Below are 17,955 nucleotides of genomic sequence, written 5' to 3'. Positions count from 1 at the left end.
ATGACAAAGAATATTGAAATATGGGGTCCCTGCAGAACATTCTTTCTTTCTGTTCCTTAAATAAGAGCTATGACTTTCGCTCAGAAGGCACTGAGCAGGTTTCTCTCATCCAAGTATGGCAGAAGACTGGGATGAACATTTGGAATATTCCCCACGACTTTGAAATCTGCTGATGTAACAAATCCAGTCAGCATTCAGGATAGAGTCCAATCTTCAGTCAAAGCTGAGGAATTGGACATGAGGTTTAGAAAAAAAATCAGGTTTGTGGTTTTATACCTCATTTATTACTCAGATTATTGCATATATGCATTGCTTCTCCCACTGGACCACTGCCATACCTTTTCTTGGCCTCTAACAGATTGATTCAGCTGATTTGCGGCTCTGCCAGAATTTCTATCAGACCTTAATCTTTCTGGTTACTGATTTTCCCCACACCTTCTCTAAAGAAGGGCTATGCCACTTGCTTTCAGCTCTGGCTGGGAGCTCTTGTGTGTTCACCCTGTGTCTGTGCAGAGCCCAGAACAGCATCAATGGTTGTGGCACCAAGCATAAGGAGGAATGAGGATGTGATACTTTGGCAGAACAGCTCTGGAAAGTCTGTGCTCTTCTCTTGCTAAATTCTCTGCTGAGGGTTTGGCTCTGTTTGCATTGGCTGCTGAAAGCTAAGCCAGCCTGGTGATGATGGAGCATTTTTGATGTCTAAAAAGAGCCCTCAACAAAACCAATCACTTCTGTTTATAGCTGACCTTCTCTGTTATACAAAAATTCTGAGCAGGCAGAGCTCATCCAACTCCAGCAGGCAAGAGGCACCCATCAGCACCACCTGGAAGGATGAGTTCAACAGCAGCTCAGGGGGAATGGGACACCCAGAAGATGCACAGACTGGGACTGCTGTAATTCAGCCCAGTCAAAAGCATCAGCTGCAAGTAAAACATTTGCTCACAGACACAATGAGTGAGAAAACTGGGTTGTCTGCTTACCCCAAACTCCTCATTTTTGCTTTTGTAAGAACCAGTTCCTTCTTGTACGCACTGGAAGTGAAACCCTGACTGATCTCCCGGATGCAGAGGCTCACTGCACATGCACTGCCTGGCATGGGGGGAGTTTCAGCTGCAACCCAGCCTCCCTAGTATGTGTGGCAAGGTAATCCCAGTGTGGGAGAGAACACAGCTTCTTTTAGTAGGTATCAGATGAAATAAGCAACTTTGTCGTGTTTGCCCAAGGATCTAATACGGCTAATTACAGAAAACATGCACCATCAGGGGTATGTACTGGTGGGAGTCTGGGATGACCATACTTGCAGTAAAAGGACAGAAAAGCATGGCTCCAGGGAGAACCAGATCTGCACTTAGAGGAACCCTGCAGGAAGATCTTTGAAATATCTTGATGGGTCTCAGGAGCACATGTCCTGCTGAAAGGCACCAGGTCCCAGCTTTAGAAACTGAGCTCAGGCTTCAGAGCTGAGGCCCTGGCAGGACCACAGGCCCCTGAGTACCCACAAAAGCACAACCACCATAGTGCTCTTCATCAAGGTGCTCACTCCTCACCCTGCACCGTTGGAGCCTACATTTCACAAAGTCAACCTCTGCACCGCATCCTCTGCATTTTCAAAGTCTTTTCTTGACAGGTGGCTGTCTTCCTCCTCCCCAAACATGCTACAGCTTGAATCAGACACTTTGATCAGGGGGAAAATATCCCCGGGGAAAAAAGCTCTTGATGTAACACCAGCAATGTGTTTGAACCAGTCTGTCAGGGCACAGTGGAGAACCAGGGCCTGAAAGTGTGGAGGGAAAAGGATGAAGACCCGACCAGTAGTCTTAAACAAACCCTGCCTGAACCCTGGGACCCAAAGAGTATTTTATAGTTTTTGTAGAGATACTCACACCTACAGAGGAGTGTACATTGCCTTCCAGCAAGCACAGTGTCCCAGGCTGCTTTGGAGACATCCCAAGCTTGCATATGCTGACAGGGGCTGTTGTCCCTGTACAAGCTCCTGGCTGGTGCTGCAGATGGAAATGATGGTTTGTGGAAACACCTGAACATCCAAACTAGAGACATCAATCTGTTCAGGTTTGCTGGCTGGAACAGTAACTGTGGGAGAGAGCTGGACAATGAGCAGTTCCCATCCGTGGGAGCCTTGAATGCCATGATGCCCCATGAGTATCAATTTCTGCCCTACAAAGAGTGGTGCCTGCCTTCCCAGAGCACTGTGTGGTGGCAGCACTGTTCAGGTGGCTGCCAGTTCATCCCAACACATGCCAATGACCCCTACTTTAATCAAAATGGATAAAAATTCTGGTCATTCCCTTGTCTGCTCTACTTGTGTGGGACAACTCAAATGTTTACTTGAGCCAGATGCAGTCACAAAATTTTGGTTTTAATGGCATTTTGTGACACAGGTTGGTTCCTCCACTGCAGCCCCAACTGCTGAGAAATCAATCATTACCAGCAGTTAACTGTTTGATGGTTAACAGCCTGAACCGAGGCCAAACTGGTTGTTAATTGGGCTAACAACTGATTTCAAGGGGTTGTTTTGCAGGGCCCAACACTCCCAGCAATTGACTTGGAGTTGTAACTAGCAGCCAGGCAGCAATTAACAGAGTCGAGGGAAATTCGCAGGCCATTACCAAAGGGCTGGCTCCCAGCTGGGCTTCTGCTTCTCATGGGGAGATAGAGAGCACAGCCACAGCCCAGGGCAGGCAGAGCCAGCATTCAAGGTCCCATTTCAATCCTGACAGTCAAAATTCTATGGATGTATAGCCTAGGTCTCATCCTGCACTTCAGGAAGCTCTTATGGGTTTGGGTGGTTTGTGGAGTTTTTTTTGTTTGTTTGTTTGGTTTTTTTAATGTTGTTATTGGAGTTTTCCTGATGTTTGCTATGACCTTCCACAGGGACACCTTCCAGCTCTCTTTCAAATCCCTTCTCAGGACTCTCTTTTGCTGTGGTAGCAACTAGACCCATGCTTATGTCTGTCTTGACAGCTGTGGCACCTGCTACAGTGGACCATAGGAAACATGATGTCTTTGGGACAAGGGCTGCTGCTTACTCTGGGAGCAGCCCATAAAAGAGGAGGTTCTAGCCACCAAGATGTACAACTACAGCAGAAAGAGTTTTCAAAATAATCACAGAAAGAGCAAGGCTGAGAATTTTTTTCTTTCTCCTCCTGCTATAAATCTTTGAGAGGAAAACAATTGGAAAACACTACTGGCCATATTGGCAGGAGAAGCCAGCCCAGGAAGCAAGGACACTTCACAGTGCCATGGCCATGGTTACAAGAGGTTACTCCATGGCTGAACAGAGGGCTTGGATGGGATCAGCATTCACCAAACTGGGGAGGCTCTGACAGCCCTCAGCATCCCATTTCCAGTCCACAACAACCTTAGCAAAGTGATAATATCTGAACATGGCTGGATTGCTTCTTCCCAACACATCCAAGCCTCCCCCAGCCTCTGATCTAGGACTAAGATTTTATCTTGGACAACACACAGCATGGAAGGACATTACAGTGTTACAACTACTATGAACATAGGAGAGATGCTATCGGATGAAGTGCAAGACCATCCCCTCTGCTCCCAGAACAGCAAATCTGAAGTGCATTTCATTGCACAGTTCCTGGGCCATTAGACAGCCTGGAGTAACAGCCATAACCTTCAACTGACCCACACATGAGCCCTCTCTTGTCTGCAGCTGATGTGGTGCAGGGACACTGGGTGGACAAGAAGTTTTGCTGGAGCCTGGTACCGATTTCATGCTGACTTTGACCCTGCAAAGGCTGCAGGTTCCCATTAGCCCAGTCCCAAACATCCCTCCAGCATCTCCCAAGAGCTCCTTTGGTGTACCAAGCCACAGGGGCCGTGTCTCCTTGGGCCCATGGCTTGTCAACACCAGAGGCCACAGCACATCCTTGTCCAGGAGGAAAGCAAACAGCCAACTTAGCCATCAAAGGTCTTCTGCAGAAAAGCCACAGGAACTGGAGGGCAGCCCCATTTCTAAGGGAGAACTGATAGTGTTGTAGGCATGTGGGGGGAGGGGGTAGAAACGCTGCAAATGGGAAGCGGAGTGGTAATCAGGAACATATGTGTAGGTGCTTGGAGCATCCCAGGTGCTACAGAAGTGCTAAGTGTTATTACTATGGCCAGGAAACTGGCTGTGAAAAGCAACTGTACTCCACATCCCCTTTCTCTGCACCTTCTCCAGGGTCTGCACCCGAGACTCCCCATCAAATTCAGGAAAAGAGGAACCAGCCTGGAAGTGCCCTTGGCTGCACCCTGTGATCAGACAGGAGAGGTCAGAAAGGAAAGGAGAGGAGAGGAGCAGAGAGGGACCAAGGCTCAAAAGGAGCATTGGGTCTAGTCCACCTGTGGCCAAGAAGATTTTGTGCCCTGTCAGAGTACGGTGCTGTCCCTCAACACATGTTGAGTGCTGTTGCAGTACAGAAGGATGTTTCCGTATGTGACACTCATTTTGTGGCCACCCTGCCCAAAGTAATCTATCTCCTGAGCTCCGGGCCCCTTGAGGGCCATTCCCTTGTGACAGCACTGAGCTCATTTCTGCTTCACCTTGTGTCTCTAAGATGCTCCACTTGAGGGCATGGAGCAGTGCTGAGCCCTCCTCGCTGGCAGGATACAGCCCACCAACAAGCCAGCTTGGTTTGGAGTGGCCAAAATATGAGATCCCCCACTGAGCATCCCTGTTCCTGGCTATAAATCCCTTCCAAGGAGGAGTCTTCAGAGAGGGGGGCTGAAATGATCCACAAGATGCAGCCACCCCCCCACCCCCTCCCCGAGAGGAATTGCTCTCACACAAATGAAATGTGTGTAATTAATGGGCAGGGGGCTGGACAGGTCTGAGATGAAAGCGTTTCCTGGACTTGTCCTTCATTTGCATGGTATCAGAAGCTGTTCAGAAGGTGTGACTTTTCCCACAGGGAGCCCTCAGTTCGGTGGCACAATAAAGCCAGAACTTCTTACCCAGAATTAATTAAAGGAGGGGGAGGGGGATGGCAGGGAAATGTTTGAAAGCTGAGCCTGATGCAATAAACAAACAGCCCAGTCGTCCTTCCCAAGCTAGAGCCTGCCTAAGGGAGCCTGGGCAAGCCCTAGCCCTGCTACAGCATCCTACAGCCCACCCAGCTCAGTGGGCACCCATATCTAAGCAGACCTCGTGGAAAAGTTGTAAACCGAGAGAAGGGGTGGGAGCAGAGAAAGCATGTACCAAAAGGTTTGGGGTTTGATTGAAAAAGCAGGGGTGCAGCCCCTGCTCAGACAGCACACGCCCCTTTTCCTGCCGCTTCAATTTGTTGCTGCCTGCTACTCTTGTTCTCTGCCATAGAGATTGGATTTGGATTGGAAAGGACTTTAAAAGTCTTCTAGTTCCAAATGCCCTGCCATGGACAGGGATACCTTCCTCTAGATCAGATTGCTCAAAGCCCCATGCAGCCTGGCCTTGAACGCTGCCAGGGATGGAGCACCCACAGCTTCTCTGGGCAACCACAGCAGCATTTAATCTGAAAACAGCTTTCTCCTGCCTGGTGCTGCCCTGGCATGTTCATCCCACATTTACTTCTTACCCTGTGTTAGATGTTTTTCCCCATGATCTGCAAGGTAGAGTCTCCCAAAAGTTGCTCAGCTCCAGCCCTGTCACTGTGTCCAGATGGCACCGGGCAGTGAAGCCTTGTCCAGGCAGGGACACGCACACACCACTGCTTGGAGCTCAGGATGGGTCACCATCCCTGCTTCAACAGCCAGAGCAGCAAGGCTCCTCTCCTGCTTCTTCTGCCACCTCGCTCCAGCCAGCTGGCGGCAGTGAGGGGGCTGCAGGGTGACACTGGGAACGGTGGCATTAGCAACAGGCACATGCCCACCACAATGACTTCGCTAGCTCAGAGCAGGGGTTTCTGCCCAAAACACCCACACTAACAGCATGAGTTAACAAAAGAAAACACCCATCCCCAAAGCCCCCCATCCTCAGCCCTCTCCTGCACCCAGCCCCATCTCAGCACCCCGCAGTCCCCAGGGCCCTTGGATGGCTGTGATTCTCAAGCTTGGTTCACACACCTGCTGATGAAGAAGGAAAAAGGAAAAGTCCTAGATTCCTGGGTTGATGATTGATCCTATGCATTCAAATAGCAGCCAGAGTTCCTGTAACTGTGGAGGAACAGCAGATATCACCAGGGACTGTCCCCACCTCCCTGCAGGGATGGTGGAAGCCACCAGCCCTGGGGACCATGTACACAGCACCCTGCAGGGCCCAGGAAGAGCATGAGCTCCTCCAGACTTCCCAAGGACTAAGTGGTATCAGTGCAGAGACAGGATATGAGGAACCATTAATTAATTCACTTACTCATTAACTTACTAGAATTGGGGTCTTTAATCTTCCAAGCAATGGTGAAACAACCTTTGTTGGCTAGGAGCTAAAGTCAGACAAATTCAAACAATAAACAAAGTCTCAAGCTGTAGTGCTCCATGGCCACCCAAAAGCCCTTCAATGAAAAGTGGCTGACTAACCACAGACCAAATGAGCTGGGGATCCCTTCCCAGAGGCCAGGCCTGGGTGCCTTTCACTGTGGCAGAGCAGACAGCAGGATTTGGGAGCTAGTGTGGTACAGAGCTGTGTGGGGCACAGGAGTGGCCATACCACCTCAAACCTCAGGGTGCTGGCTGCTCACTGCTCCAGCTCTTGGCTGCATCCCAGGATGGCAGGGATGGGGGAATAGCCTTTATGGAGGCTAAGCACCCACACCATGCCCTTCTCTACCATAGCTGGGGCATTTGTAACAAGACAGGAGACATGGAGCCAGTCCTGTGCCTCTGCTACCTGTACCTGGAGCAGGCACCTGGCACCAATTCACTCATGTTCACAAAGCCATTAGGAAAAGCAGTTAGACAAATTAAAGGAAGAAAAGCAACCATTAAGGACTATCAAACACCATCTCTGCCTGGGGAAAGACCAGGAGCAATTCACTTTTAATTCCTGTCGTCTGTAAACCACAACAAAGTCTGCCCCCGCTGTCATCCTCAGGCTTCTGCAGCCCTTGGGTCCCTCCTGGAACAGTCAGACAAAAGCAATCCATGCTGTCCTGTGGCTCAAGCAACATCCCTGATCTCCATGATGCAGCAGCGATGCTCAGGTGCAGAGCAAGGCCATGTGCTCAGCCCCTTTTTTTCCCTCCTTGCAATTATTGACAAATACTGGCAGCTCAGCCCAGGCTGCTGCGTCAGCCAGGGGAAGGCTCAGCCTCACACCCACACATCAGTCTCAGCATGAGCACTAAGTGATGTCACGGGCACCCCACGAGCATTGCAACAAACGCAGGGCTGGCAACAGTGATGGTGAGATGCACCTTGCAGGGCTGCTACACTTACGCAGTTTAACTTCTTTCACAGTTTTATTCTGGGATGCTTCCATACCTTACAACCATTCCGTAGCTGAACCCCTGATCAGCTCCTGTAAGCAATACCCGGTGCTGCAGCAGGGTTGAGTATTCTCTGAAGGAAGGGATGCATCAGCCCATTTTGCACAGCCCACAAGCTCTTCTGGGAAACAGGAGCAAATACCAGCTTTCTCTTGGAACGTTTCATCCTGTCCTTGAAAGCAGTGGCCAAGGCTCCATTGCACAATGTCCCCATTCAGCCTGCACTGGGCCTTGCTTCCACACATCAAGAAGGTGGCATCTGCACATTAAATCTGAAATTTGCTGCAAGGAAAACCATGATTTCCACAAGATTCATCTGGGTCCAAAATCTTGGGGCAGTCTCCCACTTTCCACAGCTGTTCCCCTGGGAAGGAAATTGGACCAACCAGCAGCCTCAGCCCCATCCTGCACCTCACTGCCATCCTCTTCCATCCCTCTCCAATATGCCTGTCCAGCCCCAGCCCCTCCCTGGAAAGCATCAGGCTCAGTTAGACTAATACAAACTTTTAATGCACATATTAAATAAATATTTCAATCATTTCATATTCAATTTGTACACAACTGAAACAAAACAAAAATCCTCAAGGAAACAGGAAAAACCTCAAACAATCAAAAAAGATTGGATGAAAAGTCACCCCTGGTTCTGGCTCCTATCCAGTGTCTTTGTTTGCCCTCCCCGTGAAGAATAATTAGTTTAACCCTTTGGAGAGAGTCACAGTCCCAGGGCAGCATGTGCAGAGCAGGGCTGGCTGAGGATGTTCACTCAAGAGATTAAATGTTTCCTTTGGTGGTTATTTTTTTCTTCTAAATATAAAATTTGGCTTCTGTCAACACAGAAATTTTGAAAGAAACCTCCTCCCTTCCTAGGGGGGTAAGGGTGGCAGTATTTCTGATCAAAGAAGAAACCTGTAAGAGATGGTTGGCAATGGAAGCACCAACTATTATGACAAGATACTGAATATCATAACAAAACAGCCTGAAATGGCTCCACAATAATTTGTAAACTTTGTTTAATTTTATGGATGAAAACTTGCATCTCATAAAAAAATATAGACAGAAAAAAATATCAGTTTTTGGTGAGAAGTTCACATTTTCCACATGGGGAAAAAAATAATACCAGTTATCAGCCCGCTCCACAGCAGCTGTACCTTAGTACTTTAAAACAAACCAAATGCCAAAGATGCTCCTGTGGGTAAGAGGTACCAAGTCAGTTCAGGACTTTCTCTGGGGAATCCATCACCCCTGTCCCCTCCTGAGAAAAAAAGTAAGTTGAGAGTTGTGAAGCCAGCAGCATTCTCAGAAAGATGCGACTTCCAGCAACCCCTTGCTCAGCCAAAGAAGTAGGCACATCCAAGGAAAGAAAGCATCCAGTGGTCCTCACCCCAGGTGTCACAATCAGCCCCCATTGGCAGTGTCCCCACATCACCCAGGCTGCAAAAACCACCTAGGAGGCCTCCAACCACCTCCAAAATAAATCCTCTCCTCTTAGCTCTTTTCCAGCTTCTCCATCTTCTCCAGCAAGCATAGCATTAGCTCAGTTCATTTAAGTAGCACATTGCTTCCAGATTTGGATTTCTATGTTTTTTTGTTTGTTTGTTTTAAACATGATTTTTTAACTCCTTTCCACCTAGAGCTACAAAAAAAAAAATTACAAAATAAAGCGCAACCCCAAACAGACTAGAACATTTCTAAGTGAAGGGCTCCTCTCCCTTCACCAGTCTTTGAATGTTTCATTACTTTTAAAGCTGGAGTACAAAAATAGAGCCTCTCTCATTTTTTTTCCTATATTTTTTTTCCTTTTTTTTTTTTTTTGTAAAAACCAAACACCCCCCAAAAGTACCAACAACTAGAGCAGGTAATTTTTTTTATCCTCCCCCCTCCCTTTTTTTTTTTTTTTGTTTGTTTTTTTTTTGGTTTTTTGTTTTCTTTAATACCCATATGGGAAAGTCTCTACATATAGTCCACCAAGCTCAGAGGAGCATCCTCCAGGAGAGATGCAGGCAGAGGAGGCAGGGCCAGGCACATCAAGGGCCCGCTCTGGAGCTGGAGTTTCTAGTCCTTTTACTTCTCCGGTTGAAGGGGTAGTTGAGGAACTCAAAGCGTCTGTGGGGCTCGGTGGTCTGGTGGCCCTTGGGAAGCCTCTTCATGAAATGCACCTCCCGCTGGTGCTGCCGAGTCTTGGAGCCCTTGCGCGGGCGGCCCTTGCGGGTGAAGGCCATGTACCAGCCCTCGTACTTGGCGTTCTGCAGCGCCGTGTAGTTGTTCTCCAGCACGATCTCCGTGAAGACACAGTCCTTGCCTTTGCCGTTGCTCTGGGAAGGGGACAGGAGCAGAGAATTAGGCAACGGGCACTTTCTCAGAGGGCTGCCTCTCACTGCCCCACCCTGCACTGACTGCTGTGGCAGCAGGGTTGCAGAGCTTGTGGGCAACCAAAAGCTCACTTCTCCCACAAGTCAGAATTGCCCAAAATGTGCTTTTCCTTAACAAGCTGCAGGGAGAAGGCATTGTGACACGAACACTGCTCGTTGCTGCTTATGTACCAGTCCAGCTGGTCCCAGCCTTAACTTCCACCACATGCATAAGGGAACTTTTGCCTCCATCTGTGCCTGGATGTAACCATAAGCAAACTCACCATCCCAACTCACCCACCCATCCTGTCCCCCTGGGGTCTTTAATATAGGAGGGGTATCAAGGAGCATTGAGTGGCAGGAGAAGCGACATGAGGTCAGCGGTGACGGTGCCCACAGATGCAGGTGTTGAGGGGAGCATGGGGTAGCCAGGAACTGAGCTCCCCCCATTATGGGCAGTAGCAGGACTAGATGGGGACCCACATTGCGCAGCCCCCAGGAAGCAGCTGCCATGGAAAATCCTTGCAGATAATCATTGTTCTGGAGGGATTTTGCATGTCCAGCCCCCCACCACGGGAAGGGGCATCAAGGCACAGAAGCTGCATGACAAACCAGTGGGTGGTGGGGTCTGGCCTTGGGGCCAGCCCCATGGAGCATCTTAACATTCCTGGCACTTGTACCATGTAATCGTGGAGAATAGACCAGCAATCCGCCTATTTGTTCGGAGAGATAGAAGGAATGTGCCCCACACGGCACCCGCCCACCTCTCTTGCTCCCCCTCAGGCTGCAGGATGGCTTGTCCCCCTGCCCCTAAAAGGCAGAGCTCCTCTCCTGGCAGTCCCCGCTCGTGTCCCCGGAACTTCCCTGCCCTGCCCATACCCTTGCACCCTACCTTGCCAATCAGCTTCCCCTTCTTGTTCATGCAGATGTAGAAACCTGTGGCTGCCCCCTTGATACGCACGCGGCTCCCAAAGGTGTCTGTCTCCACGATGAGCTTGGCTGTGGAGAGCAGCAGGGGGAGAGAGGGAGGGAGGTCAGAGGGGATGTGGGATAGGACTGGCACAGGTATGGAGACCCCAGCAATGCACCCTGATGCTGGGCACTGCAGGCACATGATCTCTGGCAGCTGGGCCAGAGAGCCCTAAAATCAGCGCATGAGGTTACGATACAGCCTGTCCCCCTCCCCCTTAACTTGCCCCCCTGTCCCTGCATGACCTTGGACATGTCCCTTTGCCACCTTAAGCTGTGCTGGACAGGGAGTAGCTCTGTTTTACGCAGCTCCACAGGGCTCAGTGGTTCAGGTGTCACAGAGGTGTCCCAGATGGAGGCAGGCAGTGAGCAGAGCACACACTGGTTGGCAGAGAACAAGGCAGCTGCCCTGCAAACTGAGGCAAGTCTGTGTGTGCCTGTGGGCAAGAACCAGTCAGGCACCTTCTGGAAGCGCACAGTGTGCTGCCAGCTGTCCCCAGCCCAGGGGACACTGCTCCGTGTCCCTCTGCCAGGCCAGGGCTGCAGAAGGAGCAGTGACTTTGCAGCTGGCAGGGGAGGCGTGAAGGGTACAGCCACCCTTTTAATGTCTTTCACCTTTGCACGAGTCGAGAGGGCATATTGATTTGGTCTCAGTTTTTTAATGGAGGCATCGATCGACTTCCGAAGGAGCTATGCAAATTGCTGGGTCGATGGGCCGCCTATAAATAGACCTGTCACCTTCCCTCCCTGCCTTCACCCTGGGAACCCAAGCCCCAAAGCCCATCCATTCCCAGGGAAGGGGGAGGATGGGGACAGGACATCCTTCTTCCCGCTCCTGCAGCTGCTGTCCCCAGAGCAAGCCCCGATGGGAATAGCGGCTACCTGTTTGCAACTCAAAAGGCCTGTGCTATGCCAAGCACCAAAGAATTCCCCATGATGCTAAAAAGCCAGCTGTGACTGTCCCATCAGCTCTTGTCCAGCATCAGCTCATAGTACTATAAGTGCTACCTAACCAAGCATTTAGAGGACAGGACACAAAGGTTCCAAGCCTACATTCTTATTATGGTTTAAGTTTGTTGATGGCTTATTTATCCTCTCTGACTCCTGCACAAGGGCTGCTCAGTTTCTCAGGACTGCAGTTCACTGCATACAGCTTGCACATCTCTACCCCAGGATGCTCAGCCTCCAGCGAGCCCCAGCGAGGGCAGTAATGAGGCTCTGGAGTGAGAGGCTCTGCAGAAGGATGCTTTGAACAGCAGAAGGTAGGTGCACACACAAGTTAAACTTAGCCTAAATTACACTCTGGGCTGGGTGCAAATGGCCTTTCTGTCTCTGCAGTGCCTCGACCCTGCATCCCTCTTATAACGGATGCTACTGAGGTCAGTGGCACCAAGGGTGGGACAGCAAGCAGGCAGTACTGGCGGCTGCTGAGCTGACCAATGGAAAAGTCATCCCCAAATTTGTTGGGGCCAACTGATTTGGTGCTGTTAGGCCAAGCTTGATGTGCATGCAGGCACCCCCTCCTGTCAATATCACCCTGCAGCATCTCTTGTCCCCAGGCTACCATGCACTCACATCCCCATGCTCCTAGGCAGGCACAGATTGAACTCAGAGGCAAGAAACTTGGGAAGAGTGAACTCCAGGCTGTGCTGATCAATGCCCAGAGCCTGACAAGCACCTAGCATCCCCAAAACCACCCATGGGAGCGATGGCACTCTGCAAACAAAGCACTGAGACAGTGACACCCTATTTATCTATATTGGGGAAAGGGGTGGAATTGATCTTGGAGGCAGTAAAAGGTTTGAGGAGAATTGATTTTTCTCTCTGAGAGACAGAAAGAGCTGGGAGGGAGGGAGGAAGGGAGGCATGAAGAGGGAAAGAGGGAGGGAATGGGGAGGCCTTGGCCCCAGTGAGCACAAAACCCTGCTTGAAAGATGCACATTGCTTCTCTTTTGGACTTCTCTTTTTTTTTTTTTTCCCCAAAGGGCAGATGTGATTTATAGCCACCAGACAGGTTTGCTGCCCTGCACGAGTCCAGCCCATGTGTCACTCCAGACCTCTTATCCACAGAGGATAAAGACAACCTGGCCCCAGGGACGTGCACCCCTAGACCCTTGCAGGCAGCTCACGAACCCCACAAACTCCAGCCCCAACCCACAGAAAACCCTGGGCACAGACAAAAGCCAGCAAGAGGGCAGAGAGCTGTGCTGGTGTCTCCAGCCACTCATGGGGTCGAGTCCAAGCTGCAGCTGGCAGTGGTTTTCCTGGTGGCAGGCACAGCTTGGGAGGGACAAGCTGGGCTGCACCAGCCGCCCGCCTTCCCTTAGAATTAAAAAAAGTCAATCAAATATTGACAATTAAGACAAATAACCGAAAACACCGGACTCGATGTTAAGTCGGCTGTAAAAATGTCAGCGTGGGGAAAGGGGTCATCTGCAAAAATAAATCAACCCCTTTTACACGCCCACCCCCAAAAATGAGACTTAAAAAAAAAAAAATGTAGAAAGAAGGGCTTGGGGAGGGGGGATCTTTGCTACAAAAGTGGATTTCTAAATAACATTTAGGGGATTCCTTTTTTTTTTTCCCCTTCCTCTTTTGGGGAGTGGGGGGAGGCTTAACGTTTTCAACTCTATTCTTTCATTTAAGTGACAGATTTATCCCAGTAAAATTATGTTTCATGCTCAAACTTTGAAGGGAAAGTGGCTACGTAAATGCTGAAAAAATGCAGCGAGACACACTTGATCCCCCAACTGGACTGCGAAGAGGAGAAAGTATTCAGGAAATGTTAAAAAAGGTGAAAGTAAGAAGCGTTTTAATAGTTCTTCCAGACATGGGGGCCTCCCTAGAGATTCATACAGAACAATCCTGAACCTCTATTTTAACATTTACAGACTTGCAACTCTTTTAAAACTTTACATCTGAAAAACTGCTTGTTCTCTTTCTGGTTTAGATCAGTCTTCATTTTCCTCCTTAGCTCTTCAAATGCTTAACCTTATTTTATTACATTTTAATAGAGTTTTTCAAGCCACCACCAGTCCCCTCCTTCTGGCCGTATTTAAACCTGGTTGTTATTTAAATATGCACTAACAGTTTTTTAAAATCCAGGCGTTAGAGGTCTAAAACAAGATCGGATTTTTTTTTTGTTTTGTTTCAGAAATTAGCTACTGCCCTTTCAAGTTAGAGCTGCTCCAGGATGGGAATAATTCATTTGCAAGATTAATTCTGGATGTAGGGAACATCACATGGAACCTGCACTGTGCTTGTACTGATAATACCCAGCGTGAAATTTTCAGCCAAAGCAAAATGAAGAGATAGCTCCCAAAAGCCAGAAAGGTAAAGAAAAAAAATTGTTTCTACTAATCTACCCAAGGAAGAAAGGAAAATTGCAGCTAATACCAAAGAAAAACAGTTGTGATACCTATGTGCAACACACAGGAACACAGGCACTTCCCTGGGCGTAGGATCAGGCCTCCCGCAGCCGGCCCCGCAGCGGTGCCGGGGCTCGCTGGCCCCACTGACCCCTGCGCTGCATTTGACCATCCCCACGTCAGTAGCTCACACGATCAAAGTATTTGGGCTTCGAGAGTCCCCAGCAGAGGGACTGGTCCTCTTGCCCCAGAGAGGGTGGAGGTTTTGGGGAAGGGGTGCCAGGGTGATGCAGAGAGGCCATGGCAGAGCGCAGGCTCTCACACTTGCAGAGTCCCTGCTTTGTCTCTGGAGACACCGCAGCATCTTTGCCTGCAGCTGACTGCCTCGCTGACCCTTTGCTCGTGATTTGTTTTGAGAAGGAAGGGATGGGACAGGAAAATGCCACTTTTGACAGTCCTAGATCAGGGAAGGCTTCCAAAGCAGTCGTTCCCTTCCTCCTCCCTGCCTCTTTTTTTTTTTTCAAATTTACTTTCCATTTCCGTTTCAAAAGAAAGTCTCAGGGATTCCCATCCCCGCAAAGACCAGGGATGAAATGTCTGATGATGCTCAGGATGCCGCACACCCGAGCCCTCTGAGTCAGGTGCAAACCAAGAATTAAAAGGAAAGAAGCAGAGCCTATCCTTCAAGAACTGGTCCCCTCCCTTGGCACAGGGAACCTGCCCTCACCTTGAATCACATGTCTGCTGATTACTGACCCCTATGTTCTCCTTTTACAAGCCCCCACAAGCCGAACGATCTTAACGATTTCTGGCTAACAAACAGGACGGAAATCATCAATCGCCACGCTGGGCTGCGAACACCTCCCCAGCTCCCCCCTTGCCTGCCCACATCGTGTGTCCTTACCGTGCACATCCCCATCCTCTGCCATCGCATTGATTTTCTTGTTGTCCAAGATCTGCACATGTTTCCCGCTGGTCCGGCTGTACAGCTGGTAGGTACGGACAAGCCGCCGGCTGAGCTGATCTGTCACCAGGCTCTGCTCCCTCACATGCTGTGTAAAATTAGGTGGGGACTGAACAGTTACCTTTAGGAAATTAAAAAATATACAACACACCATTATAATCTCTACTCCTCAGCGGGGCAAGCGGGCTGAGCTGAGATCACTGGCCTCCAGCTGGGCTTTACGGGAGGCCAGGAGCCAGGACCGCGACGGTGCCTCCTGTGCCATCAAAGTCTCTCCACAAGAAGGAGCATTAAGCTCGGGGACACAGTGACCAGAGCCCTATACAGAGCTGTGTCCTCTTCAGACATGCCCTAAGCAGAGGTGCTGGTAGCTCAGGAGTAGAACAGGGCTTGGTGACCCCAGAGGCCCCTCTAGGACTCAGTGGGTCCCGACTGGGACTGGGGTACCTTGAGATGGGCATCAAGGCTGGAAGCTGGAGGGGATCGAGGTGGGACATAGAGGATGGCACTGTGTTGCCCTCTCAAGGGGCTGATGCTTTCATCTGACACCTTTCTAACCTCTGGAGGAGCATACTACTGCTCCAGCTGCCCCAGGCAGGTTCAAGCCCAACAGTTTCAACAGCTGCCTGTCCTCCTCTGGGTCTCAGGCTCTCTATTTGCTCCCAAGTACCCCACTTATTAAGCTCTTCAAACACAAAGTTCACAGAGATGGTAGAATTATGAGGTGTAAGAACTACAAGAAAACCATGCCCTAGCACAGGTATTTAGTGGCATAACCACCCAAAGATACCAACATGCTAGCCGTGCAAACATAGCTCTCATCCCCAGTCAGCTGTTTGCTGCCAGCACGGGGTGGGGTCGTCCCTAGCCCCAGCACACCAAGCCGCAGCTGAGCCCATCCTCTTCAGACCCGACACTGCTGCTCCTGGGCTTTAAATGATTTTCATGAGCGGCCAAACCTGCTCCCCCCTCAGCCCAGGCTCACAAGCTGGCACAGAAGCCTTTTCCCCCCTCGTCTCAAATCCTTCTTTTAAGTCTGGAAAGTTTCGCTGCTCCCTGACATTTATAAAGATGTATTCTGAGCAAATGTTAGGAGATCGCTCCTTTCAACATCAGAAGGCTGGGGCTACCCCCCACCACCCCCACGTCAAATGGGAAGATTTCCTCCTGTCTTAAACAACAACAGAAAACCACAATAAAAGCAAAAGCCGCTGCTCTCCCGAAGCCAGCTTTATAGAGATATCTCCCCTTGACAATGTCATCTTTCTCCCTCTGCTTCTGCCTGTGCATGTGTGTTTCCTATAGAAGGGTTTTGGATAATGCAGCAGGATTCTCTCCCCAGCTCTGATGAGGGTACCATGTGGAGGAGAGGTCATTAGCCATGCTGCTATTTGGTCTCCATCTCATACTCCAAAATATTACAGCTATGTTTTTATACAACTGCACAATCCCAGTGCTCCGTTCCCTTCACTTTTCAGCTGGAAACTCAATTTCCCTCCCCCCAACCACAAGCTTCCAGGAAAATAACAATTTTTAAAAGTAGCTTAAAGGGCATTTTAAACAAAGCTTCTGCACCTGTAATCTCAGGGGGAAGTGGGGGCTTCACCCTGGTTTGGAGGCGCACCGCTCCCAGCGACGCGTGCCTGCTGGTATGCGGGTGTTGCACAAGCTCTGCCCGGGATGTTTAATCTATCCATGTCACTTCTGTCTCTGCCGATACAAACCAGCGATGCTAAAGTCTGACACTTCTAAGCTGAATCAAAACCTGCGCTTTTTACTAAGGTTTTTGCAGGGCTTCTTTTCCTTTTTTAAATTCTGCTTTACTTTTTTGGATGAAGTAATATAGGGGGGAAAAAAACGGAGCAGAGGGATGGGGGTATCCACAGCGTAATTAGGAGTCGGGGGGATGGGAATTAAAGCTGCTTAAAGATAACCCTGCGTATTTCCTTGAAATCCCGGTACTCTCTGCCTCGCAGCCGTAGTCCCCCGCACCTTATTTTGCGTCCCGTCCTCAGCTCCGGCTTTTTACAACCAGGCAATTTTTGTCTCCTGGGTTTTAAACCGCTCCTCTTCCCTGTCTCCCTCCCTGCCTAGCCGCTCGGCGGCGGCGGGGCACCCCCCATCCCCGCGGGGCGAACAAAGCCGGGCAGCCCAGCGGGCACTTACCTGGGCTTGCAGGCAGAGGACGAACAAGTGCATTAACCTGGGAGGGGGAAAAGCGGGAGAGAGGTGTGAGCCGGGGGGGCTGCGGGCGCGGGGCGGGAGGGCTGTGGCTGCCGGTACTCACACGTAGCTGAAGAGCGAAGAGCAGGGGTCCATCGCGGCGCCGATGCGGGGCCGGGGGCCCGGGGCCCGGCCGCGGTGCGGAGCGCCCGGGGGGCGCGGCGCTGTCTCAGCTCCTCGGTTCCTCTCGCCCTGGCGGCACGTCCTCGCCCCAAAGAAAGGAGGGCACAAGCGGCTACAGAGGGGAAAGGCCCGGCGGCTCCACCGCCCGACCAGCCCCCGGGGCGCTCGGCCGGCGGCCCCTGCCGCGGGGAGCCCCCCGCCCCGCTCCGCGGCCCCGCTGCCTCCGCGGGAGGCGAAGCCGACCCGCGACCCCGAAGGCGGGGGCGGGTGCGGCCGGGAGGCGGCAGCCACCACGGGGGAAACCCGGCGGGACCCCGGCTCCCCTCCCGGTCCCGGCGGTACCTGCCGAAGCGAAGGGAGCAGCGGGCCAGGTGTCGCCGGGGCTTGGGGCTGCCACTAAGGGCCGGGCTCCGCGGCCAGTGGTCGGCGGGACTCCCTCCCCACCCCGTGCCTCAGTTTCCCCATCCGTAAAACGGGGTTTAAGGGCTCGGAGGGTGGGTCGGGGACGCGGTTCCCCCCGCTGGGGGTTCGCCGCTCCGCGGGCG

At 51.0% G+C, this 17,955-nt stretch overlaps 1 protein-coding gene across 2 annotated transcripts; it reads right to left on the bottom strand.

The window, feature by feature from the left end:
- Window positions 1–7,903: 7,903 nt before the first annotated feature.
- Window positions 7,904–17,457, bottom strand: FGF8 (fibroblast growth factor 8). 2 transcript variants are annotated; one of them, XM_068197861.1, is made up of 5 exons: window positions 17,352–17,457; window positions 17,231–17,267; window positions 15,005–15,185; window positions 10,656–10,762; window positions 7,904–9,727 (listed from the first exon to the last, which is right to left on the bottom strand). In XM_068197861.1, the coding sequence occupies exons 1-5, from the start codon at window positions 17,381–17,383 to the stop codon at window positions 9,440–9,442; spliced, it is 645 nt and encodes a 214-aa protein (XP_068053962.1). In that variant the 5' UTR covers window positions 17,384–17,457; the 3' UTR covers window positions 7,904–9,439. The 2 variants fall into 2 exon arrangements, with proteins under 2 accessions (XP_068053962.1, XP_068053960.1); XM_068197859.1 differs by having other exon boundaries at window positions 15,005–15,152; window positions 17,352–17,442.
- Window positions 17,458–17,955: the final 498 nt, after the last annotated feature.

This window comes from Anomalospiza imberbis, chromosome 8 (assembly GCF_031753505.1).
Source record: "Anomalospiza imberbis isolate Cuckoo-Finch-1a 21T00152 chromosome 8, ASM3175350v1, whole genome shotgun sequence".
Taxonomy (NCBI): domain Eukaryota; kingdom Metazoa; phylum Chordata; class Aves; order Passeriformes; family Viduidae; genus Anomalospiza; species Anomalospiza imberbis.
This window is presented reverse-complemented; position numbering and strand designations above follow the sequence as displayed.

What these genes read in the sequence shown, in the direction of transcription:
- FGF8 (XM_068197861.1), bottom strand. Translation starts at nt 17,383, where the DNA reads ATGGACCCCTGCTCTTCGCTCTTCAGCTACGT. An exon ending in TCTTCGCTCTTCAGCTACGT is followed by an intron (nt 17,268 to 17,351) that starts GTGAGTACCGGC and finishes TCCCCCTCCCAG; the next exon opens with GTTAATGCACTTGTTCGTCC. An exon ending in AGAGGATGGGGATGTGCACG is followed by an intron (nt 10,763 to 15,004) that starts GTAAGGACACAC and finishes TGCTCTCCACAG; the next exon opens with CCAAGCTCATCGTGGAGACA.